General features: G+C 35.3%; 1 protein-coding gene across 1 annotated transcript in view; it reads left to right on the forward strand.

Annotated features, from left to right (window-relative positions):
* Window positions 1-887: 887 nt before the first annotated feature.
* CCDC73 (coiled-coil domain containing 73) overlaps window positions 888-27,578 on the forward strand; it is a 52,019-nt gene continuing 25,328 nt past the window's right edge. The window contains exons 1-8 of the mRNA XM_008937381.1: window positions 888-1,019; window positions 10,254-10,325; window positions 13,703-13,774; window positions 14,565-14,600; window positions 15,461-15,535; window positions 17,649-17,687; window positions 24,284-24,419; window positions 26,219-26,298. Coding sequence (XP_008935629.1) covers window positions 888-1,019; window positions 10,254-10,325; window positions 13,703-13,774; window positions 14,565-14,600; window positions 15,461-15,535; window positions 17,649-17,687; window positions 24,284-24,419; window positions 26,219-26,298 — 642 coding nt within the window. The remainder of the gene's footprint in view (window positions 1,020-10,253; window positions 10,326-13,702; window positions 13,775-14,564; window positions 14,601-15,460; window positions 15,536-17,648; window positions 17,688-24,283; window positions 24,420-26,218; window positions 26,299-27,578) is intronic.

Consider the following 27,578-nt stretch of genomic DNA (forward strand, 5'->3'; position numbering starts at 1 on the left):
AACTCCTGTGCCCCACCTCTGCCTCTGTGATTCTTAGTCCACAAACACACGTGGGGTTTTCTGGAAGGGAATAGCATTATGTATTCTAGTGGGCTAGTGGAAATTCAGTCTCAAATATTACGTTTAATATTATATATTTTTTAATTTTTTTAATATTTTTTTAAAAAATAATCTGAGGAGTGCAGTTGCAATATGTATAGTTGTTATCTTCTTGTAACTCTAATGCAGAGTGTTGTAATCCTCTCTGATACTCCTAACAGACTTGTTTTGCCCTGACAGAGACACACGGGTCTCATGTTAGCGTAGGTCTTGGCTTGACAGCACATAATGGAGCTAGCTTAGAGTACAACATTTTGTTACTCAGTCTTGTGGGGAGAGAACCAAAAAGTTTTCTTGTTAAAATTCAGAAGCGGAAACACAGAATATTACCTTTAGTTCATAATCTCAGGCTTGTCTGAAGGTCTCCTTTTAAAATTGAGCCTGTCTTGTGATTTTAGAGTTCTTGAAGGTAGGTAGTTACTTTTTCATGGCCTGATGGTTTAGTTGCAGTATCTTCATGCCAGCACAGGGCAGTAGCTCTGGAACAAAAACCTGTTGCTTCCTTCTTAATGCTCATTTTAGCATTTGTTTAAAAACAATCCAAAAATAAAGAGGGAGACCAAATGAATGTGGTGAATTTATGATAAAGCTGTTTGTTTTCTTTCACAGTATTGCATGCTAGCTTGAAATGCAAATATTGTTAATTGCATCATGGCTATAACTAGTAGTTTTACTCTTTGCAAAACTAATTTGCTTCCATATTTGTAAGTATTTCAGTTTGAATAATATCTTAATGATAAACTGGAGAGGAAATACAGATTTTTATTTTGCAGAACCAAATTCAAAGAATGGATGAAGACTTTAAAACACAGGTGCTTGACTCTGCTCTTCAAAGTCCATCAGGAACATTACTTTCCATTCGGCTGCTAGACTTTAAAACAAGTTTATTGGAGGCAATAGAAGAACTGCGTATAAGAAGGGTAAATGTTTTTATTTTGTTTTATAGTGTTTCTTTGTCTCTTTTAGTGTTTTTGCCTCTGGATGCAATCATAGGAAATGCTGTGTAAGTGTGGCTAAACTTCATGTTCTGTTTTACCTAATTCAACAACCAGGGTTTTGCTTAAAAATATCATGGGTTTAGGCAGTGTCTGTATTAGAAATTTCTCTGTAGACAGCACAAAGACAACAGGATTGCATGGAGATGAATTTGACTGTGATGAAATAATGGACAGAGTTGCTACAGTTGATCACCAGGCTATTGACAAAAATTATCTACATGAAATGTTTGTATTTCATTTTAGTTCTTTTTAAAAGCAGCCTTTGAGATGAAAAGGAAAGAAAGAGAATCTGAGTCATTGCCAAGTCCATAAGTCTTTCTCATTTTATAGATTGATTTACCATTTGTCAGAGAAGCAGTGATTTTGACTTATTTTTGTCTGTCTACTTGTGCTTTTCAGAGGGCAAAGAGCTGCTGTGATAACCAAATCCACTTTATTTCACCTTTTTTTAAATTGCTAAACTATTAAGCGGGAGCCCTACATAATAGCTTATTGAGTAGGGGGTGGGGGTGTTTTGGTTTTGAAATATGAGTTGAATCATCTTGTAGTACTAAGATAAAATTGTCTCTGTGCTGTTGAAAGCAGCTATATTTTTCTGTGGTTAATTTTTCAGTTATATTTTTCTGTGGCTTTTCATATTTATTTCATATTCAGTTGCATTTATAAACATTTGTTTCTGTTTCTCCCTTTAGTGTTTCTGAATTGTCGTATTTTTGAAAGACCTAAAATTTATCTTTCTGTATTTGATGAATTTGACCTGTTCAAAAGATGTGTATTATTACTTTTAAAATATTAATATTGGTGACATGCTTGATTTATGCTTATTTTGATCTAAGTTAAATGCTATAATCCTCTCTTTAAAAACCATAAACAAAAGAATGACTGTCATAAAAAAATCCAAGTAAAAAAGTTGCATTATTCTACTTTCTTGGTGCAGTGTTGTTGACATTCACCATGGAACAATCCCTAGATTTTTTGTTACAATGGTAGTGTTTAGTCTGTTTCTGTATTGAAAAGAGACTGAAGAATTTAACTTTTATGATAAGTGTATTTTTCATTGTAAGATGTTAACTGAATTCCATTTTTGTTGTTAACTTTGCACTTCTAGTGCACTTGATGAGAGCCTGGTGTAGAATGCTGTGGAGTTTCATCTCTTGGGATTTCTTGGGTTTGCTTGTCTGTTTTGTCTCCTATACTACAAGAGTATGCAAATGAGATTGCAGCAGGGTGAGCAAATTTTTGGCCAATTTTTTGTCTTAAAGGTATTTTTAGTTTAAAAATCAATGCTAATGCCAAGAGCCAATTCCATAGGTGAGACATGACCCTAAATTTCTAAAACTAATGTGTTTTCCTTCACTCCTCTAAAAAAATGTATATATATTTAACTGTTTGTAGTATAGAAGTTTAAATTTTAAAAGAAGTATTTTACAGCTGTCAGTTTGAAATCCTAAAGTATCCCTGAATGCCATTTAGTTGAGTGGTTTGTTTTTTTTTTTTCCCCAACAATTAATTCAGGGCTGTTTGCTTGGTATGTCTGAAATTTGGAGCATAAAACTTGAGTATTTTGAACAAGCAAGGCAAAGGTTATAGAATCATATGGTCATGCCTAGTGCCATTTGTTTGTTTGTTTGTTTTTTAATATAGAACTATTTGAAGAATGTAGTTTCCTAAAAAATAAAAAGAAACTACAAAATCCTCTTACAAATTCAACCAACATGAGGTTGTTCTGTAAATTTGTAATTTGAGAGAAAAAGTGTTATATCCCTAAGAAAAAGATAGTGCAGAGACCAAAACACAGCACTGACTCAGAGAACGAGAGGTTGTCTTGCACCATCGTTACTTTTCCATGGCCAAGAGCAAAACACATAAACTTAAACTGTGTCATCTGCTGCATAAGAAAGAAGTAAAAGCTGAAGTTTTGCTGGTTTCTTACTAATTTTTCCCACTTCCTTTGCAAGTTGCTTGTGAGGTTCACAGCAGACTGAGATCCTGATGGAGGCAGTCAAGCCAGTATAGTGGATTTTACTCCCAGTTGTGTCTTTAACCTGTGGCTTGACCTTAGATGAGATATTTTACCTCTGTTTGCTTCTGGTTTTTTTCCCATTGTTGGTCTTGCTTGTCACTTAGACAGGAGTCTCTTCAGGATGGGAGCTATCATGTATTTTGAGTTTAGTAAACTGCCTGGAATAGTTTGTTGTACTGCAATATAAATTCCAATTTAAAAAATAAACTTGCAGATTAAATAATCTGTCCAAAGCTGGACAGATAAATTGAACTGCTAAAACAATTAAATCCTAAAATACTGAGTCTTGATACACTCCATACATGATACCATAAGATACTATTTTAAAGTAGAAATTTCATTTTTCTGGATATGCTTAGGTAAATGAATGCATTGAGTTACTCCAAAGTATCTCTCTGTTTTGGGCTTTTCCTGGTTAAAAATATTGCTGTAGTCAAGCTCTCAAACTAAAAACAACTTCGAGGAGTTGCTCATGAGTGACATTTTACAGGCAAAGTGCCAATTAATGGTAGCCGATACTGTTTATTCTGGAGAATGCATTGACTAAATTAGCATACTTGATACTTTATTCCTTTGACTGTTCATAGTCTTTGTTCTTAGTATGGATTGACTTAATATGAATATGTATGTAATTAAAAACTACACAAAAATCTCTTCCCCCTTCCTCAGATTACTTCACTCCAGTAGTTTGAATGTCTCGACCAGCCCAGTGATTCTTTTGTGGTGGGTGTCGTGTTCACTTTGCCCCAAAGTCTGTCAGCCTTGCTCTGCAATCAGCTGAGTTAATTTTGTTGACTAATAAGATGCTTTTCTTAATGGATAAATAGAACAGATTTTGACAGTATAAAGTTGCAGCATAGTAGGTCAAATTGGAAGTCTCCAATGCTTTCTGAAGTACAGTGCATGTAGAGCAATTGACATGAGGTCTAAGGATGATGTTTACAAGGACAAGAAGGCGTATATAGTGTATTAAATTTTCTTTCCTGTCCTAGATACAAAACACATCCCTATCCTTAAAAACATGTAAGCATAAGAAATTATTCCTTACTTCCACAGAAATGTGTTTTAATACCAAGGGGCTATGGACAGTTTTAGTAGCAGCTGAAGCAGTGTAGGTGTGGATTAGCTGAAGACAGAAGAGAAATATTAGTGGTTATTTTTAACATTTTACTAATGTTTTTTTTTTTGGTGCAAATGATAAGTTTCAGTGACCTCTTTCCATACCTGAAAACAACCAGATTTGAACCACCTTCAGATGTGTGGAGTATCAGGGAAGTGAAAAAGGGCACCAGAGGCACCTGCTGTATCTATAGAGGCAGCTCCTTGGAAACGGTCTACAATGACCAGGAACATGAGATTGAATGAAAGTGCTGCATAAATGAAGATCTTAATGTTTTTAAAAATAAAAGGAGCTTGGTTTTAAGTTATCTTCAGGCTGTTGCATGGGCAAATACAGAATCATTAATGTTTTAATACTGTATTTTGAAGTTTCTATTAATGAGAAGGGCAATTACTGTTCTAGAAAGTAAGGCAGAAACATTTTCTAGAAATAAAAAAGGGTGATAGGGAAATGAAATATTTTGGTGAGATTTACTGCAAGGAACAATTATAATGGCTGACAAGAATGGTGAAGAGTTTAATTTGATTTTTCTTACAGGGTGGAGTAGAAAGAGGAAATTAAGGGGAGGGAGAGAAACAATGCTAAAATAACACAGAACAGAAATTTTTAGTGGCTTTTGTTTGCTACTACAAGTTGGCAAGCAGGACACTACTAACACAGGCTGCAGGGAAACAACAAAAACATCCTAACAGTCTTAAAACTGGATTTTTTCCCAAGTGTAAATTAGGGTGGTACTTAGCAAAATGACAGGAACAAGGAAAGCTGAATGCTAAAGAAAATAATAATTTTAAAAAGTGGATATAAAAGAATAAGCAGTACTGACATTTATGATCCTATGACTGTGACCTATACAACATTGTTATTCAGTTCAGTAATAGCTGACGAGTAATAGTAGAAGTCAGGCACTGCTTCTATATAGCAGTGTGTTAGCTTATAACTTGTGTTAGCAAATGATGTGGCTTTTGATTAGGAACTGGAAGGAAGAACATTATAAGCATCAGTTCAAGCTTTTAAAGGAATCTATCTAGATAGATAAGATTTAAATAAATATAGAGCCATTGCAGCCTGTGTAATGGAATCAAGGACAGAGTAGTGAAAGATTTCCAAAGGAAAAGAAGTGGTTGGTATACATTTTTGTTTCTCTGCTTCTGAAAAGGAAATGCTTCTTGAAATAAATTCTGAATATGTGATTGCTGAATGTTCTGGTTAACTATCAGTATCTAAAAATCCTGTATCAGGAGCTGAAGTTGGAATAAAGCTGTTATACATCTTTTCCTTTAACATTTCTCTATGGAACAAAACTTAAGAAGGATGGATATCCATGTGGTCTACTAAAAGTTGTACTGGAGTGTTTAGTTCATGAAGGGTGTTCTAACTGTAGCATGAAACAGTCAGAAACTGTAGTTTCTGTGAGTACTATTTGATTGACCTGCATGAGAAATTGGATGTGCAATTTTGTAGGAGTTAGCTTATGAGTTCAAAAAAGATAATAAAAGTACCTAGCAGCAGTTTGGCTGCTTGGACATGAGCCAGCTGTACTCTGTTCCTAAATCTGTTCAGGGTCAAGAATCGAGGGGGCTTGACCAATCCACAGCCCATCTTGTAAAACTACAGCCTGAAGCAAACACTTTAAAGAAGGCTTGACACTTTCTAAAGGTTATAACGAGTAAATAAACCATCAAATTACTCCTCTTTTATTGTTATGGTAGGCTTTTTTTATAAAAACACTTAAATCCATGTAGTCCTAAGGCATCTAATAAAAAATGAACACTTTTAAGCTTTTGTGGTTTGTTGATACCTCATCAAAGTTATATACAATATTATTCTCCTAAGTATAACAAAAATGTTTTTGTCTTATTAAACAGCTGCTGGAACTTCTAAAAAAAAGAAGTGCTTCATACAAGTTTTAAAAGCTTTCAATTCAAAATGGGTAGACTATAAATGTCCTTTGAAAGAAGTAAAAATGATGGATAAGACTTACAATTGTTGGCAATTTCACTTGAGAACATTTTTATCATGTAATTGTCATTCTCAGTTTAAGTATTTATGACGTTTATTTTTTTCAACAGTATTTACACATATACACATTTTTGATAGCTTCCAGATTTTCCTTTATAATTTGGGAGTAAGTTGGAGGAGTGTTGATCACTTAGAACTTTGGTTCTTATCCTTTTTAGCATTCAAAGTAAAGGGTTCACTTGTAATGAAACTTAATGCAGTTTTCAAACTTGTATTATTGTATTTATTGAGTTAAATGTAAAGTGCTTGGTATGGATGTGGGAGTTGATTATAAGTGTCCTAAATTTTAACATGCTGCTTCTTAGAACAATTGTAAAGTTTTAAACCAAGTATCTGCACAAAAATGTATTTTTGAGTATTTTTGGTGTTCTCATTAGGATTGAAAATACACGTTTTTAAAATGGAAATGGTATATATGCTTGATTACAAGTAGTCTCTCAGCTCTATTGTTGCTAAAATCTTTTTATTGTGTTGTACTAAAAGTACTTCTATTTTTATATATATATATAAACCAAAAGCTTTTTCTTTTAGGTAAGTGTTGTGTTTTGGTAAGCCCAGTCTGTTTAAATTGAAGTTTCCTTTGTCAAGAGTTTGTGATGCTAATATCTGCTATGTTGTTCCCATTTCAAATACTACATTCTTTTCCCTTTGTTTCATGGTAAATTTAATATGGATCAATACTTGTTGATCTCCAGCCACCATTGAAATTAGTGATGTATGTGCCATAAATTTTAGTGAAGTCAGAATCACAGTGCATGTCTTAAGCTTTTTTTTATCTCTGTTACCACTTTACCTTCATAGCTATGTTTCTTTCCTGATGGTAGTTGCAATTCTGTGTATGTTTTGTAAATGCTCTAAACTTGTGTAAACTAGTGCAACACATGCACTAAGTGGGATGAATTTACAAAAAGGGAAGGACAGTTAGATGCATAGGAGCTGGAGAAATGCAGTCATCTACGTGACTAGTTTGCATGTTTTCAAAATAAATACTTGTAAAACTAGCTAGCATGTTATGAAAAAGCATATTAGGACTCAGTCGTGCAGGTACCTCAAGTGTTCTGGGGGCAGTTTGACTGTCCATCAGTTGTTCTAAGCAACATCTCCTGTTGTTTCTGTTGCACTGGTACCGGTTTTTGGGTTCCCCAAGGCTAGATCTCATCCATGGGATAACCAGCCACCTCCTTCTCCCTGTTTAGTTGTGCACTGGATCAAAATTCTCTATTTTGTCTTTGAAATGCCTGTGCTAGTGCCTGCACAGGGGAGTGGCAGAAATATGTCCTCTGGAGCTATAGAAGAATATTACAGCAGTGCATTCTGAATTAGCTTAAGAATAGTTTACATGGCATGTTTAAGGATAGGATTTTATAATCTTACAATTTTGAACAAGGCTTTTGCTAGTATCATTTTAGTAGCATTTGTTGCTTAATGACATACATTGCTGAAGGTTACACTTCTGTAAGCTGTAAGTCAAGGTCATTTGTTTTTGCCACTCTATGGAACTTTGAGGGATGTGTTTTCCTTCAGTACTTATAGATTAGTATCAGGAAACAAATTCATTGCAGCTCTGAAGTGTACTATTTGTTAAGGCAGAACTGGGAGGCCTTGATAATCTTTTCAGTTATCTTAATTTTGGGATTTTTTCGGGGGAGTTTGTTTTGTTTGACCATAAGGTATATAAAATCTTTAGGTCTCTTCTCCATCTATATTCTACTGCTATGTATCAGAGAAGCAAAAGCTAAAGAACTTCTCTGTAGTTCTGTCAGCTGAATTTTAAATGTGTGTTTGGTATTTTATATGTAAAATTCTCAAGAGACATTTTTAGATTCCACAAATAACTCTTGAAATGCATCAGAATAGTCTTCTGTGGATAGAAGTGTGTCTTGTTCCTATCCCCACATGTGCCTGTAAACTGTCTGTTAATCAAGGAAGCCAGTTTTGGCCCTAAGTCCTATAAAAGATGTCAACGTTAAAAAAGTATTTTAAATCACCTTTGGACATGTTTTGTCACTTCATTTTTATGGGTAGTACAGTGGGACTATGGATCAACCCTTATACTAAGCGAGAAAGGGTTGCAAAAATCTGTGATGTTTTGCACAAATTGTTGAAACATTGTAAATACCTTTGTAATGAAAACTTGGAACCCTTATTTGTACTGGCTGTAGGAAAGAATTGCATTTCTTAAAGTTGCAGCATACTTTATTCTCTGTAGCCAAAACATCTGGCTTACCTGCTTCACTGTGGAAGGCAGAGGAACCTTAGTTTGCTCTTTCACTGTTTCAGAAAACTTACCACTTCATTCAGAGGTGTTTAGTTTGGGGCTTTCTGGGTGTGTATGTGTCCCCAGTAATCTTTTTGAGGCCTGCTTTTAATTTTTTACTAGTCATTTTTACAAATGGCTTTTTTTTGAGTTGTCACTGTTTTCCCTGAGAATTACAGCCACTTCTTTTGCAGTAGTCTGGGCTGTTGAGGTGTGAATCATTTCAAGAGTGCTTATTTTTTCATCAGTTTGGAATGCAGGTTCTAAACTGAAGTGAGGAAGTTGGACTCAACGTGTAAAGGTACACATAATGTTTTAAAATCAAGTAACTCGGAAAGCGTAGTTCAAGTATTGGGAGTACTCTTCCACCCTCACAGGTCGGTCCTTGCTAGAGCGTGTCCAACACAACCTCAGTAAATGTTACTAGTGCAGCAGTTCATCAAAGAGAAGTCACTGTTCCTGTAGTGTGGTCACTTTTTCAAGCTGATCATCAGTGGGCAGAGAAGAGGCAGGAAATAAGCCGCTGGAAGCTCAGAGCAAGCAGCCCATTGGTGTACCTATCTAGGTCTTTAAGGGATAGTCATTATTTTGACTGCATGCAGTAATGGAACAGATGTGAATTCCTTATGGTATGCATCAAAAGCCTAAATACTGTTCTTGCAATATGTCAAGACTGTTTGATAAGGGAACCTGTTGTTCTTCCTGTAAATATTGTATTTGCAAATGAAGGCCAGTGCTTATGAAAAATTTGGCTTAAAAGGGAAGGTGATTCCAGTCAAGAACTTGATTTTGTTAGGGAAATTTGACTTTAATACCATAATGTTTAAGGAAAGTTCCTTTAATTTCTTAGCAATATGGTTATCAGCAAATAAGTTTCATTTATTATCACAGTAATAATTTGATTCTTGACTTCTGGTGCTTCAGGAAGCACAGGAGATATAACACATCTTCCCATTATCAGTGCCTCTTCTGGATTGTGAAGGAAACTTTAGACTTCAGTAATATTATTTTCAGATTTTTGGTAGCTTATATTATCAAAAATATGTATTGATTATCCATGGCTTCTGTTTAACTTCTTACTTTCATGTAGTAGGTGAGGAGGCTTCTTGGCAGAGAATGTTGTGATAAATATTTCACTTTTTCCATAGTAACAGAAATAATTGTGGGAACAAACTTTTCAGTTGTCCTGGGAAATGTCAAAAAGAATAAAGATTCAAATGGTTTGTGTTGAATAATTAAGATGTCTCAAAAATTCCAACTCATTAACTGTATTTGTATTATTGGCTGACAGTTGCTTCTTGAATCATGCATTGCAGCTTGCTGAATTTCTCTTCACTATTTTGTCTCAGTTAATCAGAACATTGGAACCTTTTTCAAATGTGAAGTCAAGTCTGGTTTATTCCCATTGAGTCTGATTTAGTTGATGAGATGCAGAAGAGAATAAGCAAGAAGAGGGAACTATTTCTGCTAATTAAGAGAGCCATAATCCTAGCTCCTCATCTTCTACTATGTGTGTCAGTCTAAGTTATTTATTCTGCAGATTTTCTGACTAAAACAGCTGAACTCATCTGCAATTTTATCACATACAGAGAGCTTTTGTTTCTTTTTCTTTCTTTTTTTTTTGGTGTGGTGTGTAGGCACATACTCTTCTAGAAAGAAGAGTATGAATATGCAGCTTATGTTGGTGTTTGATTTGCAGGTACTGTCTTATTTGAACTTTTTTGTTTGTTTAACTAGGAAACAGAAAATATTTATGAAGATCAAATCAACAAAATTGTTGTAGAGAAGCAGGAACTTGAATGGCAGAAGGTAATTTTCTTACATGATTTAACTGCTGGGATTTAATTTTAATATTAATATGTATTCTGATTTGGTACAATTCCCTTTTTAAGGCTATTGTAATTTCTAGTAGTACAGTGTGGTAGCCAATAATTTGTTGTCTAGCCATGAACTTCTGTACTTTTATATTGATTTGGATTGCACCCTAGAAATCTGATTAACAAAACAGTACCATCATAGTGTTTGGCAGGACTGGAAACCTTCAGCCAAAAGGGCTGCGAGGATCGCAGCAGTATGACACTTAGCTTAGCGTGAGGCATTGTTGGCATGCCAGTGTGGGCGAAGCTATGCAGCAGCTCCTCTGTATGCTTGGCTTTGGCAAGTGCAAGTACCAGTGCAGTTGTACAAACATCCTCACTTGCAATGTTTTGGGGGTGACAGTGTTTAAAAAAAAAAAAAAAAAAATTACTTTGAACAGAAACTTCTGTGTTAGACATACTCCATAGTGGTTTGTCAGCTTTTAAACACTCAGAATGAAGTTTTCAATAAAGTAAGTCCAACATTCTTCTTAAGGTTAGGGCTCCTGAGGTTATGCTTTCATAGGAAATCCGTTCCCTTCTCTAATACAATCAAACCTATGACCCCTGTCACTAGGTCACAAGATAAAAGGCTTCACTCTGTATATTTTACGATCACAGAAAAACCAATAATTTCAGCTCTATCCTTGATCTTGGGATATTTAACATCATAGTAGTAAAGGAAGACTATTTCATCTTGGAGTTCATCCTAACCATCTTAAATTAATAATCCTGACTATGTGCTTTTTTTTCTGAGAGATATATATGTGCACACAGAAACAGGAAACATTTTATTTTTGTAAAAGCAACAGTGCTTTCAGTTTATAACCCTTCTTTGCTTTTTTTTACCTAGCATTACAGTTCTTTATTATCTGGGTTCAAAAGAGATGATTTCTATTCATTCTGAGACCTTAACAGCAATTTAATGTACCATTAATAAAAAGATGGGACTTAGAGGCGGTTAGGTGAACTCTTTTTTTTTCCTGCACTTTGCATTTAATGTTGCCATATGGCAAACCTGATATAAACAATGAGTTGTAGACTTGAGGAACTTCAGTTGATCACATATATAGAGCTCTGGAACTTCAAAGGAAGACGCTAATATGAGTTCCCAGCTCTGGATATTCCAGTAAGACAAAATTGATGAGTATGACATTGAAATTGAGTTTGTGACCTGATGATTTCTGAATGCAGATTCATGTTGACCTCCATAGGAGTTCAGTGTAGACAGGTTCCCCTAGCTTATCAAAGGTTCTATTGTTTTTTTCTTTCAGGGATATACCTTTCAGTCAACACTTCTGTGATTCAGTATATATTTTATTTTACCTTAAACTTAGCAAACTAGTTCAAAATGAAGACATGGCTTAAGCTAAATTTCTGGTTTAGTATTACAATTTAAAAGCAAATATTTGTCTAACGTATATCAGTACTATTGCTGCTCTTGAAGAAAAAATTGCTGGAGTAGGAAAAATACTCTCCAGACTAACTGGAGAAAATATCCCTTTAAATCCCGTGAGTATATTCATGATACTTAGTATAACATTCCAGTATCAAACTTGATTTTACTTGTATTTAAAAACAACTGTTCTCTCTCCCTGCACCACACTTACACAGTGTATTTTATTCCAAAACTGAATTTCTGAGGAAGTTACATGTAATGATTTTATTTAATAGTCTTGGCTGTGAGGTCTATTAGGCAATGAGTTTTTGTAGAAACTTCATGGTCTCTTTTTTAGAGTAAAATACATCATCTGAATATACTGTACAAGGAAGGCTTATTATGAAGACCTCAGTAATGTTTTTTTTTCAGTTGATCAATTACATCAATGACAAAATTATGTAAAGAATGACCGTTTTGAGAAACCTAACTTGTATCTACATAGTTTATTCTATAATACTCAAATCCTATAATCTAAAGAAGCATCTTAATTTGACAGTACTGTGGATGTAAAATTTTATAGCTGTGGTGAGTAGGAATACTGTGCTGAGAGTGGTTGATTTGCTGTCTCTGCAGTACTGTTTCTGGCTCTCGGACGTATTTTGCATGCCCTTTACCCACTAAAAAACCTGGCTTTGATCATAGTTCTAAGTGACAATGTGAGGATAGCATTCCTCAAGACTTTGTTTTTATATTTTTGCATATTTTTTCATGTAGCATGTATTGTTTGTTAGATACAAATTGAAACTTTCTCTTTCTCACAATGAAGTACTATGTATGTGAAGATAAACACCTTGCTGCCACAGATTCTTGGCCTCTGTCGAAGGGCAACAGTTCTTACTTGTGGAGCTTGAAAGCAACACCAATTTGCTGGAGAAAGTAATTTTGCAATGGGCTTTGTGTTTGAAAAACTCAATTTCTCCATTAAGGCAAGAGAAGAAATTTAGAGTTCTCATGTGAAACAAATTATCTATTTATCTTCTCCCAGTCATTCTTTTTAATAGTCTCAATTTATATGTATTTTTGTGCAGTCATTACTTAGTCATTTCCTACTTCACACTAATATTTCTTAGCTAACCACTCATCTGTATTTTGAGATAGCTATTCAAGGACAGTGTGTTTTGAATACCTTTACCTAGTGTTTTTTAGTACCTAGAACTTAAAAATTATCTTCCATATTGCTTCACCTTGGTTATGGGGAGGTTTTCCCAATCCATAGGAACATGGTGCTTAAAGATGTTAGAGATATTCAACTTGCAGAATGTGACACTGGTCTATGAGATTATGATATGGAATAATAACAACAATAAAAATAATAGTACATCTTCAACTCATTTTCTCAGCTTTATGGATGAGAGTAAAGCCAGGCAGTAGGATGATAAAAATCTTACACTCTCACCTTACGCTTAGTCTTCTCTGCCCTTCTTTCAGCTCTTCCATGTAGTTTGTTAAATGACTAAAATGTAACTAAAACCAGAATAACAGATTGCTATTTTTAAATAGGATCCTGTTTTTTAGTGGAGATGAAAATTAAAATTCCAACTACCTGGAAATGTGTGAAGGTGCTATATTAAGATGTCAGTGGGTATTGGGCTGATTCTGGAGGTGGATAGGGTGGGTAAGAGTTGCTTATAGGAGTCTTTGCAACAACAAATATGAATTCTAGCAGTGGGAGCCATTACCTGTTATCAGTTAAAGAGAAGCCACTACCAAAAAGGTGATTACCAGTTAACAAGTCTCTCTCTTTAGTCTTCAGGTTTTGGTATTTTTAATCAGTCGTGTCTTTCTGAAAATATTTGACAAGGAATCATTTTTTTTCTTGAAATACTGTTGTGTATGGTTTGCTGTAAAATAACATTTGAACAGACAGTATTGTTTTTTTGTATGGGCAGGAAACTCTTCAGCGTCAGACAGACACACTGCACCAGCAAAACAAAGAAGCTATGGCAGCTTTCAAAAAACAGGTAGCAAAATAAGTCCTTCTAGCTTTGACAATGAGATCTTAAAGTATGATGACATAATAGCAAGTTATCAGTTGGGTATTAACATATTTTTCTGTTGCATGTAAAATTTTAGAATATACACCTCAAAAAAAAAATCGTGCCTTTTTTTCTTCTATCAAGACACAGTACAACGCCTGTATTTTGACAAGTTCTTCCCAGTAAGCTACTCTTCCTGGGATTTTCCTTTTAATTTTTCAGAAAATTCCTAGAGAAGATAATGCTCCTCTTTTTGGGTGTTCGTTCCCTCCCCCCCCTTCCTAAGATGGCACGTCCTCTGCAAGGTTAGATTTATAAACCATGGTAAAAGTTGTGCCACACAACTTACTCCATGCAATGTTTGGGATTGTTTCAGTCTTTCAGATCGGGGTCCTGTTTTTTTTTCTCCATAATATGTAATCAACAAATATGAGTGCTGAAAAAAAACTTGTAGAGAACAGTCACAGGAACTGAAAGTGTTGCTGTGGTGGTGAAGAATTTACCACCAATGCTGCGTCAGGGTCATATTGCACAAAGAAGAAATTAGCAAGCAGTTCCATTTTGCTTTCCTGAGAAAATAATTTGTGACTCACAAGCTTCCTGCTTGTGACTTTATAGTTAGTATAGTTAAAGGAAAAAAAAAAAAAACTCAGGAAGTACACTATGCAGGGTAAGATAGTTATATTGTCTTGTCAAGTTGCATGAATAAAAGTAATCTGATGTGCTGTACTGATTTGTTGTTTCTTGGGGTTCTTTTATGCCACTGACAATCCAGTTACAGGAGAAGATGTTTGCCATGGAAGAAGAAAAGGTACTCTGTTACATTTATGTGTTATTTATTATCCAGTGAAGCACATAAGCAGATGATAATGCCATAGAACTCGCCAAGCATGTTCTAAGTATCAACTAAGTATGTTACAATTAAATTTCTCTTGCTCTGGCCTTTGCAAAAGAAACTTCTTTATAGCATTTGTTACTTTGGGGTTTTTGTTTATAGCCTATAAAAACTCATTTACTTGTGAAATGTCACTTTAACGTCTGTTTATGCTAAAAATCAGTTGGGGAAAAATTGTTTTTATCAGCTATATTGAAGCTATACAAAATTTATTTTATTGTGGGGGCAAATTGTCATAAGCTTTTTTCATGTACTAGTGAAAAATAGTAATTCTGACTGGTTCAGTGAAACCAGGTTTTAGTAAGGCTTTTATTAATTTACCTGAAGTGATTTCCTAAGGAATTTAAACTAAACTGAAGGAAGATACACAGTTCAATCTTTGTGGATGTGAAAAGCTGAGGCAGTTGTTTCTTTGAAGACTTTCCTACAGTGGATAAGAATATAGATTTACCTCATACTTTATTTATTTACTAACTTCATTCTAAACTAAAGGAACTTACTAATTCTGCTTTTGTTAGGGTTGTTTCTCACAGAACAGAAAAATTTTAAACTTACTGACTAGTCACAAGTGCTGAAAATATACTATTGTGTTTTCACTTTTCATAGCATTATATATGTACGTCTTAAAATTATTTAGCTGAATTTTCACATTTTCACCAATGACTTGTTCTGTCACACCAGAGTAGTGTTTTATTTTGGTAATGTTCTTGTTGATAAATTCTTGTTGTAAATGCGTTCTTTCTGCCCAAATCCTGAAGTACAGTTCTTGTTGAAAGGGAAAATATCAACTTGCTGTAGAAACAAAAGAAAAAGAAATTGATGGGCTGAAAGAAGCATTAAAAGCATTACAGGTAAACTATTAATTTTGTTAAAAAAAAAAAAAAAGAATTGCCTTGATATTAAGTGTTTTTATTTATTTTTTTATTTGTAAGAAAACAGTTTTATTTAAGAGGGTCTCGAGGCCTTCTCACTTAATCTTTCTAGTACCTGTACACCTCACTTTCTAACACTGCCGGCTAATGTTCTTTTTCTCCGGAAGAACTTGCAGAATCAGTAAAATGCCAGGTAGCATGTGCAGTGTGCTTTCTTTGCATTTCCATAGTCTTCCTCTTTCTTTCTATTTTTATCATCTTACTTCTCACCTGTCTGGAAACTCTGGGTTTTGACTCCTAGACAGAAACAAGTATTCACACTGGGCCTCCAACTCACAGTGCTACCTGTGTTTTTTGTTATATTCCTGCGTTTCATGAGGAGGCTTCTGTATTTCCCACTTAATCCATGGTTTTCCAATGCCTGTTTGTCAGTGAAAGTGAGATTGTTGGATAAACACAGAATTTACTCTGGTGCTGCTTGGTGTTATTTCTGTATTGTATTTGATATTGTTACTTGGTGTTGGGGCATTTGTGGCTGTGATTCAGAGTTCCTGAAATAGAGGAAGACATAAGGACGTAGCTAGTGTTTGGTTTTCTTTCAGAGACCAAGGCAGATAGGTTGGAAAAGAATTAAAAGAGTAGAACTCAGTGCAGAAGAGAATTAGCTTTATAATGCATTACCAGACTTGAGGTATTGCCAGGAAGTAATTGTTTTTCTACCCAAAACTGAACGGGATAACACTGTTGAACACTATGGGATAATTCTGTTGAAAAGATAACCAAAATAACCGATTTTTTTTTGTTATTGAAAAATAACCAAAAATTCTATTGGTTATCACTCACGATTTTGCAATGTGTTTGGTTCTTATTAACATTATCTTAAAATGGGGTGCATTTACTTGCTACCAGGCTGTTTACTTAAATGTTTAATTAACATCAAAAGTATTTTAGGAGGCAAAGGAATTTATTCCCATGGTTGGCCTTCCATACAAAGGCTGGAAGGATTTTCTTGCCTTGTTCAAACCTTAGCATAGCACAACTGATGTCGAATATCCCTCCATGGTCTACTGAACGTAATATGCAGACAGCAAGAGTAATGAAAGATTCCACTGGCTTTCCTTTTGTAAGATAAAATGGGAATTTTAATGTTAAGCTTTTTTGGAATGTTTAATGTTCGGAGGTCAAACGTTTATGTAACAGTATAGTTCAGATATAGGAAATTCTGCTGTGGCTTGAGGAAGCAGGAGATGATAATGAACCTGTGGGCCCAGAAAATTTGTTTGGAAACCAGCCTAAAATAAGAGTGAGGAGTTTCTAATTCTGTACTGTAGTCCTCTCTATCCAGAGAGTCAGAATTCTACCTTAAAATGACAAGTTCTCTAGGCTTTTTTTTTTTTTTTTCTAGAAATAATATTTTCTTTATAAGATTTACACATACAGGTAAATGTGGATTTGGGTTCTTTGACGTTTCTCTTTTTTCTAGACGCTGTCAATGTTTCTTTAAACATTCTAAGAGATACAGTGACTAAAGCTCTTGCAGTCTTAAGTGTTATGCAACTCAAAATATTCTGATGTCAATGGTGTATGAAAAATAGTGTTAATGACTTCAAATGTCTTATTATTAAAGCATGCAGAATTGGTATGGTATGTCTTTATATGCCACCGTTCAGAATACCTACCTAGGGTTTTTTTCCAACAGGGGGCATACTTAGTTCCTCTGGGACTTGAGGGAATACTTCCATTTCTATCTCTGTTTTCTTCTCTGTTTCTAGGAGTCTAGTTTATACTCTGGAATCCATTTACTCATTTTAATGACATTTTAGAAAAGTCAAGGATTTATGCATTTTTCAAAATTCCTCTAGTAACAAATCAATGCAGTGAGCTTTTACATAATTTAAATATTGAAGTGAAATTATGTAAAGTGAATCTAATGATAAAAGTAATAGTGTAATCATTAATTTGAAACCTGTATAACTGTATTGGAATGGATATAAATGCAATTAAATCTTAAGTATAAGAATATCTAAATATTCAGGTTGTAATCAGAAAAAACTGTACCTGCAATTTAATTGATACCTCTTTCATTTTACAGATCTCAAAATACACTTTACAAAAGAAACTGAATGAAATGGTAAGAAATTAGTAAAAGTAAAAAAATAAGAACATGAAAAGAGAATGCCTGCGTAGTGTAATGCAAATGCTAGCCAACTCTAAAACTTAAATGATGTGTGATTATTATTGCAAATAAACAAGAAGTCATAATTGGTTTTGAATCTGAAGAACTTTTAAATAACTTTTTTTTTTTTTTTTTTACAATTTTATAGTGTGATAGTTGTTGTTTACCATGTGGAATTTTTTTTTCTCCAAATTAAAATGTAATTGGTATGTTTGTTCTATTTATAGGTTAAATTGAAGATTTTTATAGACTGTGATTTGAATAATGTAATTCTGTTATAGGATCTAGCATATTCGTATGAAGGAAGTAATGGAGAGATCCAAGCAATTCTTAGTTTAGTTTTTTAAGAAAAACTGATGAATGTTTTTCCTCTCACTCTTTTCCACTCCTCAGAATTACTTGTTAACATCAGTTCCCCTGAATAGTTTAGATTTCATCCAGTCCAGCTTACTCCCTTTGACACAGAGAATAAATTTATATAGAGTGACAGCATAGTTGCTCTGAACCCTGTTGTGTGTTTTAGGAAGTCAGAGTGAGCCACAGAAACATTACTAAGCTTGATTGAATAAATGCTGTGAAAATTCTGCTGCTGCTCAACTGGAAAGAATAAAGATAATATTGTCAGACCATTACAAACTGTTATTTTAATTAAGAAGCTTAAAAAACTAGGGTCCAGTTTAGCTTTAAGTACCATGACATTTGTACTGAAAGTCATCTTCAACGCTACAGTGGTTTTACACAAAATATGGTGAAATTGAATAATGTGCCCTCTGACCTGGGAGATAAGGCTACAAGTTAAAGATCAAAGGCAACATAAAATGTGTTTTGTCTTACTTCACTTTTAACTTGTATTTATTCGTAAAATATATCTGATCTAAAAATGTGTTTAAAATACATAAAATTATTGAACTTATATTTAGGTCATTTCACATGCTGCCTTTCATAACTTGCAAGCGCAGTCTTACTTATGAATGAGAATTTTTCAATCACACTACCTTTTCTATAAGCTGGAAATGCATCTGTGCTGATAGAACAAATACATTTCTTTATTATGTTTATAAACTTTTCAATAACAGGTTATTTGAATATTTTGAAAACATTGAGGTACTGTAACTTCACAGAGCATAGTTATTAAAAATGCTGTTGAGCAAGGGACAAGATATTAGAAATCCTCTTTTGCATGTAGCACTGAATGTAATATGCATAGCTTGGCTGTATTTATAGAAGATGCTCTGATATGAAATGGTGAAAACAAAAACCAGAACTGAATTCTTTCCCTCAAGATTATGTGGGCTCATACAGCTTTAAACCAAGTCAAATTCTACCAACTTTACTCCCTGAGTAGTTGAAATAAATGGTATGTTTTAGGATTCAAAGTAGTAATAGCCCATGTAGACTTAGTTATCACAAAAGGTAAAAATGTTTAAAAGTAAAATGGATGAAATTCCAAACCATTAATTTATCTGAGACCCATTTCTATTTCAATTTTAAGTTTTTTAAAAGCAGATTAGATCAGGCCCTGGCTGGTGTATGGAAAGTAAGCAGACGTGCTCTTCAGTCTCTATCTGGCACCTCAGAAGCCCTGCCAGTCAGTGAAGAAGCTTTTGTGCGTGCTGGGGATTGAGCATGTCTTATTGATGCAGCATTTTATTCTGGCTTTGTTCCTTTTGTTCTGTTCTGTCAGTATAGTACATGCAATGATAATATTTTGCACCATATATGCACCATGTTTTAGCGTGCTATCCAGTTAAGTTCAGATTAAAATTGTAGTGCTGATCTAATTCTTATGATACATGCTTGAATTTTGAAATAGTGGAAAATTTTCTTTCATACTGAAAGACTGTATAGAGACAAAGCAATAAAGATTTTCTTTTTCTTCCATCTTTCCTTTGTTTCCACAGTTAAATGTTAATTATTGAGTGTGCTGTAGTCACTTTGCACCTCACTGCATATGGATTGTAGCACTCGTGGAGTCAGGAGGCTACAGAATGAGACTACAAAGCTACTTGTCTTGATAGAATATGCCCGAGTGTGGCTTCTGTGTTGTATTGTTTCTCTTGCTGCTGAAATGAAGAAATAACTGGAGGAAAATGTCCTTGGTCAGGTCTGGGTTTTCTCCTCCTTTAATTTCCTGGCAGGTGGTACAATGTAGAATGCTAGAACTCCAGGTGTAGCATCTCTTCCAGTGTTCCCTTAACTTGTGTTGTCTGATCCTGGGCTGTCTGAGAGAATGACCATTTAGAGTTGTTTTCTGCAGTATCTATATCTTGAATATTTATAATGGTGCTAAAATATAAAAAAAACTCAAGAGTGAGATTAAGGCTCGTGTTGGCTGGTTTAGAGACCAGGTCTTGTCTGCAGTTCAGAAGAGCAAATTTGGAGCACAAGCTCTCTGTGTACTCAGTGGGGAGACTTCACTGTCTGCAAGGTGGTGATTCACTGCTTCAGTATTAATGAGTGAAGTAGATGGGGTGAGTACCTGTGTGAATGGCTGGTAATTAGTGAAGTTTCACTTGCTGACTCTGTTTATGTTGGTAAACTAAATGTCTGGGAGACTATTTAGTGAAGCTGCATTCAAGTAGTACTTAGTGGTCTAGATTCATTAAGCTCTGCTGCTTTTCAAAACAGAGAGAAGCTGGATTAAATAACCCACGTTGTTACCAGCAGAGTCTCCTGAGCTGTGCCCAGAAACTGCTTATGTGAATGGTACCTGGCAGAGGCCAAAGTGTGCCCAGGATGTTTCAGGAGCAGTATAGGCATTTGCTGAGAGCTTCCCAGCCTCCGTTTAGTTTTCTAATACAGATGTAGCTGCCAAATGAATGAAAAATGAATTACTGCAAAATGTTGAACAAATATAATTTTTAAAGTTGGTTTGTTCTTCTAAGATAGGAATGTTATTTTTGTTTTATTTCCACATTTTTTTAGGAATTTGCCTGCAATTACACCATGTTGTTTAAAAGTACAGTGAGAAGGCAGTGATACAGTGTCAATTAAAAATAATTAAGTAGAAAAATTGTGGGAACTAAAGGAACTATTGTAGAAAACAATTTCTGGTTTTGAAGATTTACAGTTGGTAATCCTTTGCATAATTTTCACATGATCTTGCTTTAGGTCTCCATGCTACTACATCTCCTTTGTTTCTCTGACACTTTCACCTCCCAATTACCACCTTCTGCTTCACTGAGTAACTCTGACTAGTGACTCAATTTCCAGAATATCTTTGAGATATGAGCAATTCCCTCTTTGTCTTCCTCCAGTCACCTACCTGACCCTGAGCTATTTCTCTGGTCTAGTTCCACCAAGGAATCATTGTGCCTCAACAAACCATATGGCCACAATCAATCCCACTCCCCACCCCAGCTTATCTTTATTACTGGTGGAGGGCAGGCTAATAATTCCTGTTCTTGCAGTATCAGATGGTAGGAAGAAGAACCAAGATTCTGTGGGTCTCACTGCAACTTCAGGGTCATATCCTCCCTATCCTGCCATGTCTTCTCTTGTTTTTTCATTATCTTCTGTGGAAGAATGTTTTAAGACCTTTTCACGGCGAGCAGAAGACTGACATATTCAGTCTTTGATTTTCTGTGCACTAAGCCTGTAGAGCAGTTTGACATCAAAAATCATATTTACGCAAGTGGCAAGCTCTCAATAAAGCTCTTGAGGATATAGCAGGGCAATTCCTTTTCTCCCTGGAAAGAGGCCTGGGAAATAACAAAGTGTGTTTATAATTTTCTGGTGAGTAGGAGGGCCTGACACTGTCTTGTGGACTGAGGACAGAAACGGGGAGAACACTGAGAAAATTTGGTATGAAAGAAAGTGCAAAAAAACCTCAGAGCTTGTCACAAGCTGTTTGAGCCTCAGATTAGCGATGCCTCTCTGTTCATCGATCTCTTAGAATAAATACTTCAAAACGACTGTCAGAAAAAACAAATACAATTTTTCCTTTTTATTTTTTTTGTTATAAAATCCGTATCCTTGCATTAGTTCAGTACAGTTCTTCAACAGTGTACTTATGTCTGGGTAAAAAAGGAAGTGTGTGAACATTCACAGCCTGGGCTCCTTGCAGCGGTTCTGTGTGTGGTGGTGTTTCTTTACCAGTGCTTCCATTATGACTTTCCATTTGCTGTAGTGTTTTTAATTTCATACCTTATAAAACATGAGAAATTTGTATTGTATGTCCTGTTTTGCTAGCCTTATGTTGGTCATTTCTTTTGATTACTATCAGCTTTTATTATCCTCTGATGCTTGGACATGTATTGCATTGGTTACTCTGTGGAAACGGAGCCTTGCAGAAGCCAAACACACTGGGCCAGATTCGTCTTTGTGCAACCTGAATTTACACACAGGAATGAATTTGGCCCAGTTCATTTTAATTGCTGTGTTGCTCTGCTGTGGATTAGAAATAGATTAGATGTCTAAATAAATGGATGTCTTTTCTGAGGAATTAATTTAACCCACTCTCTTCAGAGAAAACTAATTTTAAAATTGACCAAATAGTACCTACGAAGCTGTTGGCAAAAATAAAGCATAAAGAGAAACACAGAAATATGCAGCGTATATGAAAGAAAGGATAACAAGTAACTTTTTAAAAAATCAGTGGCATGTTTCACTGAATATAGTTTCCCGTGAATATGTATTTTCAATCACCCCCTCACAAAATGAGGAGGAGATTGATAAAATGCATTAAACTCAAATACATTTTGCTTAATTACTCTGTGGGGATCTTTGCCATAAGATATTGCATAGGCCAAGATGTTAATAGAACTCACAATAAAGTGTTAGATGCCTACAGAAGTAGTTAGAAACCCCCTCCCCCCATACAGATACATAATCTTAAAGTAGAAGTGAATTCATCATATTTCAAGATACTACAATAGTTAGTTGATATTGAGGATGTTAATCTGCGTTAAGTTTCCCTAATCTAAATCAAAGTAATCACTACTCTTTAAAAGCAGTTCATGTGCTTCTGGATTTCATCAGGTATGCAGGAGTTCTTTTATTTAGGTGTATCGAATTCTCTCCCAATTGTTCTGGCACTGTCATTTTACAAATCCCAGAACTGGAATGGACGAGGCTGTTGGGCATCTGCAGAGATGGCTTAGTTAGCCCTGCCCTGCTCAGAGCAGGCTTGGTTAGAGCTGACTGCACAGGGCCGTGTCTGGTCGGGTGTTCAGCATCTCCACAGACAGACTCTGTAGCCTGTCTGTGCCACCGGTTCCATTGTATACTTTGCATACAGTAATTGTTTCCTCCCGTCAAGTTTAAGTGACATTTCATGTGTTTCATTTTGTGTCAGGAGGTGCCACTGCAAGGAGCCTGGCTGTGTCTGTCTGTCTTTTCTTCCTCCCTCCCCTGTGTATATACTCGTTGATAAGATCTCCCCAAGTCTCCTCTTCTCCAGGCTGAGCAGGGACAGCTCCCTCAGCCTCTCCTCATTTGTCAGGTGCCCAAGTTCTTTGATTATCCTGGCAGTCCTATACTGTGAACAAGTGTGTGCTGAAAAAAAAAAAAAAAAAAAAAACAACATTATTTAGTTTGTATTGCTTTATAGCTTTAAAAGTTGCTTGTTCATTAAAACCATGTTATCCTGGAAACTGTGTAAGACCATAAAAGGAAGACAGTACTTTTACTAGTGCTTTGCAAAGAAGACTGAACAGTATTTGCATAATAAATCACTCCTGTTGTGTAACAGGCAGCAATAAATGTCTCTAGGCCTTGTTGTCATGATGCATGTATTGGTGCTGTTGCCAGAGTTTAAAGAGCTCCTACTCTAACCTTTCTCCAGCCACTTGCTCTGTCCAGTGCTCTTCTATGAGTGTGCTGGACATTGGGTTATGGGGGTTGTGATTTCAGCCATTTAGCATTTTTAAACAGGCCCCATGTTTTGTTGCATTGCTGTGACCTGAGAATGTGGTGTGTTTGGTTTGGTACTACAGTAGGGACAAATAAGCATCCAGGGCAGTGAGGTACAAACATACAGCTGCTGGAACTATGGCATAGTTTTCGATCTGCAGCCAAAGACATGGCCAGGTGCAGCCCCCATCTGAATAGCTGGGGTAGGATGAGGACTGTGTTAAACTGCATGGACATCCTACATCAAAGGAAGGCAAGAGTGCCATGCTGTACTGAGTGGTGGTGCAGGGCAAGTGTAAACCATAGGCAGCATTAGCGTGTCAGGCTGTGTTCACAATACAATAGCAGATTAAATACACGTTTAAGACACATAACAAAAGAAAACTTGAAATAAGGATTTGAAAACAGTTCATACAATTCTGCAGACATTTACATGAAAATTCTCCTAAATAGGAGGGACAATATATGAGAACATGTTAAAATGCTTTTTTGATGATCTAACACACAGGTGAAGGACTTTGGAATGAGGCGCTATCTGGAGATGGGAACTGACCTTTGGATATGAAATAGAATAGGCAACTAAGATACTCTGGGAACAATTTTGCATATATTTTCTTATGTTAAGAAGCATTTTGAGAGTTGGTTTATACATGCTATTTACTATCACTAAGTAGGTGCTTCATTTGTTTTTCTAACAGGATCAAAAATTACAGATGCATTTAACAGCAAAAGAGGAGCATCACAAGAAGCTGAATGAAGTTGAGAAGTGTTACACTACTATTGCATGTCAGTTTGGAATCATAAAAGGTGTTCATGGAAAACTGGAGCACAGTGGTATGTATGTCTTAAATGTCCTCCAGAATTTGTTTTTGCTGTGTTTTGATGACACTGAGTTGGAAGCATGACAGTTCAGAAAAATAGCAGCTATTCTGTAGCTCCCTCAGTGTTTCTTCCTGTGGGAGTGCCAGGTTAAGCAGCACAGGCCCTGTACCTCTTCTGCTCTTTGCGGACACACTACTGTGTGTGTGACCACACAGTAAATTGTACCATAGAACTGATTTGTGCTCAAAACAGCCCTACCCCTTAAAAAAACCAAAACTCCTAGTTTGGATCAGCCTCCTGTTACTATTCAGCATAATCAACTTAAACGGTTGTAGCAGCTCAAGTGAGGGGGTGAAAGTAAAAGAATTAGCAAACGGGGGAGAAGGAATGCTTTTTAAAGCAGGTTTGGAAATGGACAAGAAAACATTAACGATATAATAAAAATTTATTTTCTTCTACAGATATATAAAACCTTAGAACCATTTCAGTAAAATAGGGTGGTATGAATAATATTATACATTTATTATGTAAATTCTGACTATATGGCTATTCCAGCTTTATAAATCTGTATCCCTATTCATGTGTTGAAACATAACAAAATTATTATGAAACTACTAACACACAAATACTATTCCACATACTTTTATATAAATATAATTGTTAAAATAATAAAGCTGATAACCTCAAGTAAGTAAAATACCTCATTTAAATGAAGTTTTGTACCTATTAATTTGAGAGAGAAATCCTTGTTTCTCAGAACAAAATGATAAATTTCTACACAAACATCACTCACAGCATATGTGTAGAATATGGACTTGTGTATCGTTTTGTGTGCCTGCAGTTTTTATCCGTGTGAACACATGCATGGGATGTAAATAAGTATTGTTACAAAGGAGAGGGGGAAGTAGTTGTGTAACTCAAAACAACTTATGAAAAACCCCAAGCAAACAAAAAACAACCACTAAAGAACTTTTTCAAATATCAAAGCTGATAAGTTTGGGGGCTTTTCTGCCTGAAACCAAATAGTTATTCAGTTCTAGTTTGAAGAAATTTGTACCATGTTCTGTGTTTTCTTGTGATGTTTCAGTACCTAAAGTCACTTTTTATATTGAAATTTTTTAATAGGCTAATATTTAATATTGAAACCAAATCAAGGTAAAACATTAAGGTTAAAAGTACAGGGACCAGTGAATATCTTCAGCTTATCACTGGGAAATTGCTTGATGAGATCTTGGCCTGTATAAATTCAAAGAGAAAATTCCCTTCCCTTTCAAAAGGGACAGAGGTTATTCTTAGTTTTCCTCTCCACTTTCCTCTGCCATTTGCTGTGTTCCATGTCCTATGTGCATGTAACTCTCTACATTTCTTAACTCAATAATCTGAATGTTCTGTGGTCCATTATGTTCTGTGTTCTTTTAAAAATAAACTCATCAGAAAATTACAAGCAAAACCTTCATTAAACAAAACTAAGTTTAAAAGTTCATGGGGAAGTGATCCTAATGAAATAATATTAAATGAAACTAAAATTTAAATTACAATTTCTTAAATTTTTTTTTTAAAGCAAACCAACATACAGAAAAGTCTTAACTCATTGTTAGAGGTATAGACCAACTGGTATCACCTGGTGTAATCCTCCAGTATAGTATCACACTATACAGAAATAGTAGTTGAGACATATTTTCAGTCTTAATCCCCTCTCTACAAAGTTGTTTAATTATTTTATAAATGGTATACACATACATTGCAGTTATAAATCAAGTATTCATTCAAATATGAAAGTACCGACTAACATCTTTTAACTCCTGTTTAAGTACAGGAAGCCATACAGCTCAATAAGAAGCTAACAGCAGTGAATAAAAGACAAGAGACTGAAATAAGTAATCTGAAGGAAGTAAGTAAAGTCTGCATTTCTGCAAGTGTAAGTGGGGTTCTCTGGGTCTTCTGCAAGCTGTTGTAGTATGAACAGAAGTAGTGGACAAACAGCAGAGCTGTTTTCATTCTGTGACTAATGGCTAAATTATTCTTATGCTTCCTTGCTATGCACAGATACTTCAGATGAATGCCAGTTAAAGTTGGAGCCACAGCCCTGAATAGTTTCTGTAACAGGAATTTTTATTTATCTCCACAGCATCCTACTTGTTTCTTGCCATTTCTTAGCAAGGTCTTTTCTTCCTTTGCTGTGTTGTCATTGCTTCTGCCGTCTGACATGGAAAGGGAGCACTGGTGTTGTCAGTTTAGCTGAAGAGAGCTAGAACATGCAGGTGGTTGCTGTAGAAGCAAGTTGGTAGCTTGAAAGTAGGATAAAAAGCATAACTGTGAATCTCTGTCAGAAATGAGAGAGTTTTGTGAGAGGGCAACTGAGACATTAGATTATAGTGATAAGGCCATTAAGATGTTTTCTGCCCTCATGTATTCAGAAACTACTGTTTGCTAGGTATGTTTTTGAGTTGCACTATTAAATACTTGTAATAGTGGGAAGAATAAAGTTCTCTTTTCCCTTGGAGCTGTTTAAGTGCTGACAGGAGAAGAGCAGAGGGACCCTGTAAACTCAGTATCTTTCTGTACCACATCTTTATCATATTTCCTCATCTTTCTCTTTTTTTTTTTTCCTTCTCCCTTTGATTCTCTGAGGATTTTAGGTAGAGAACAAATGCATGATTCTTTTTGGCTTTTTGGCCTAATGTTAATTCCCAGCTTCCAGACAAAGGCTTTGGAATACTATGAAATCTTTGCCAAGTTTGTGAATTTCTTGCAAAACAAAAAGGGGCAGGGGGAGACAGATAATTTGTAAATGATGAGGGACTTGACCAACTTATATTTGGGTCATGTGGATCAAAAATCAGATCTTTGCCTGCCATGACCTTTGTTTGCCTGAAAAATGAGATTTGAAGATACAGAAGTATTTGAAAATTCTCCCTGAATCTAGTGTTGTTTTTTGTTATTAAGAGCACACAGCCTCTTATTGTTCTTTGGAGTATGGTGGCCCTAGAAGCCTGACTTCAAATTAAACTGTCTCTGTTTCAGTATAAAATATAAATTGAAAGAAGCTTCATCCTTACCTTCTGTAGCACTTAATTTTTATATCCATTACATGAAGATATTCTAAGCACACTAAAGATTAATCAGGAATTTAATCTAGATTTTAGTTGCATACTAAAATATAATATGGCA

The sequence above is a fragment of the Merops nubicus genome, unplaced genomic scaffold, assembly GCF_000691845.1.
Source record: "Merops nubicus isolate BGI_N331 unplaced genomic scaffold, ASM69184v1 scaffold2813, whole genome shotgun sequence".
Lineage (NCBI taxonomy): Eukaryota > Metazoa > Chordata > Aves > Coraciiformes > Meropidae > Merops > Merops nubicus.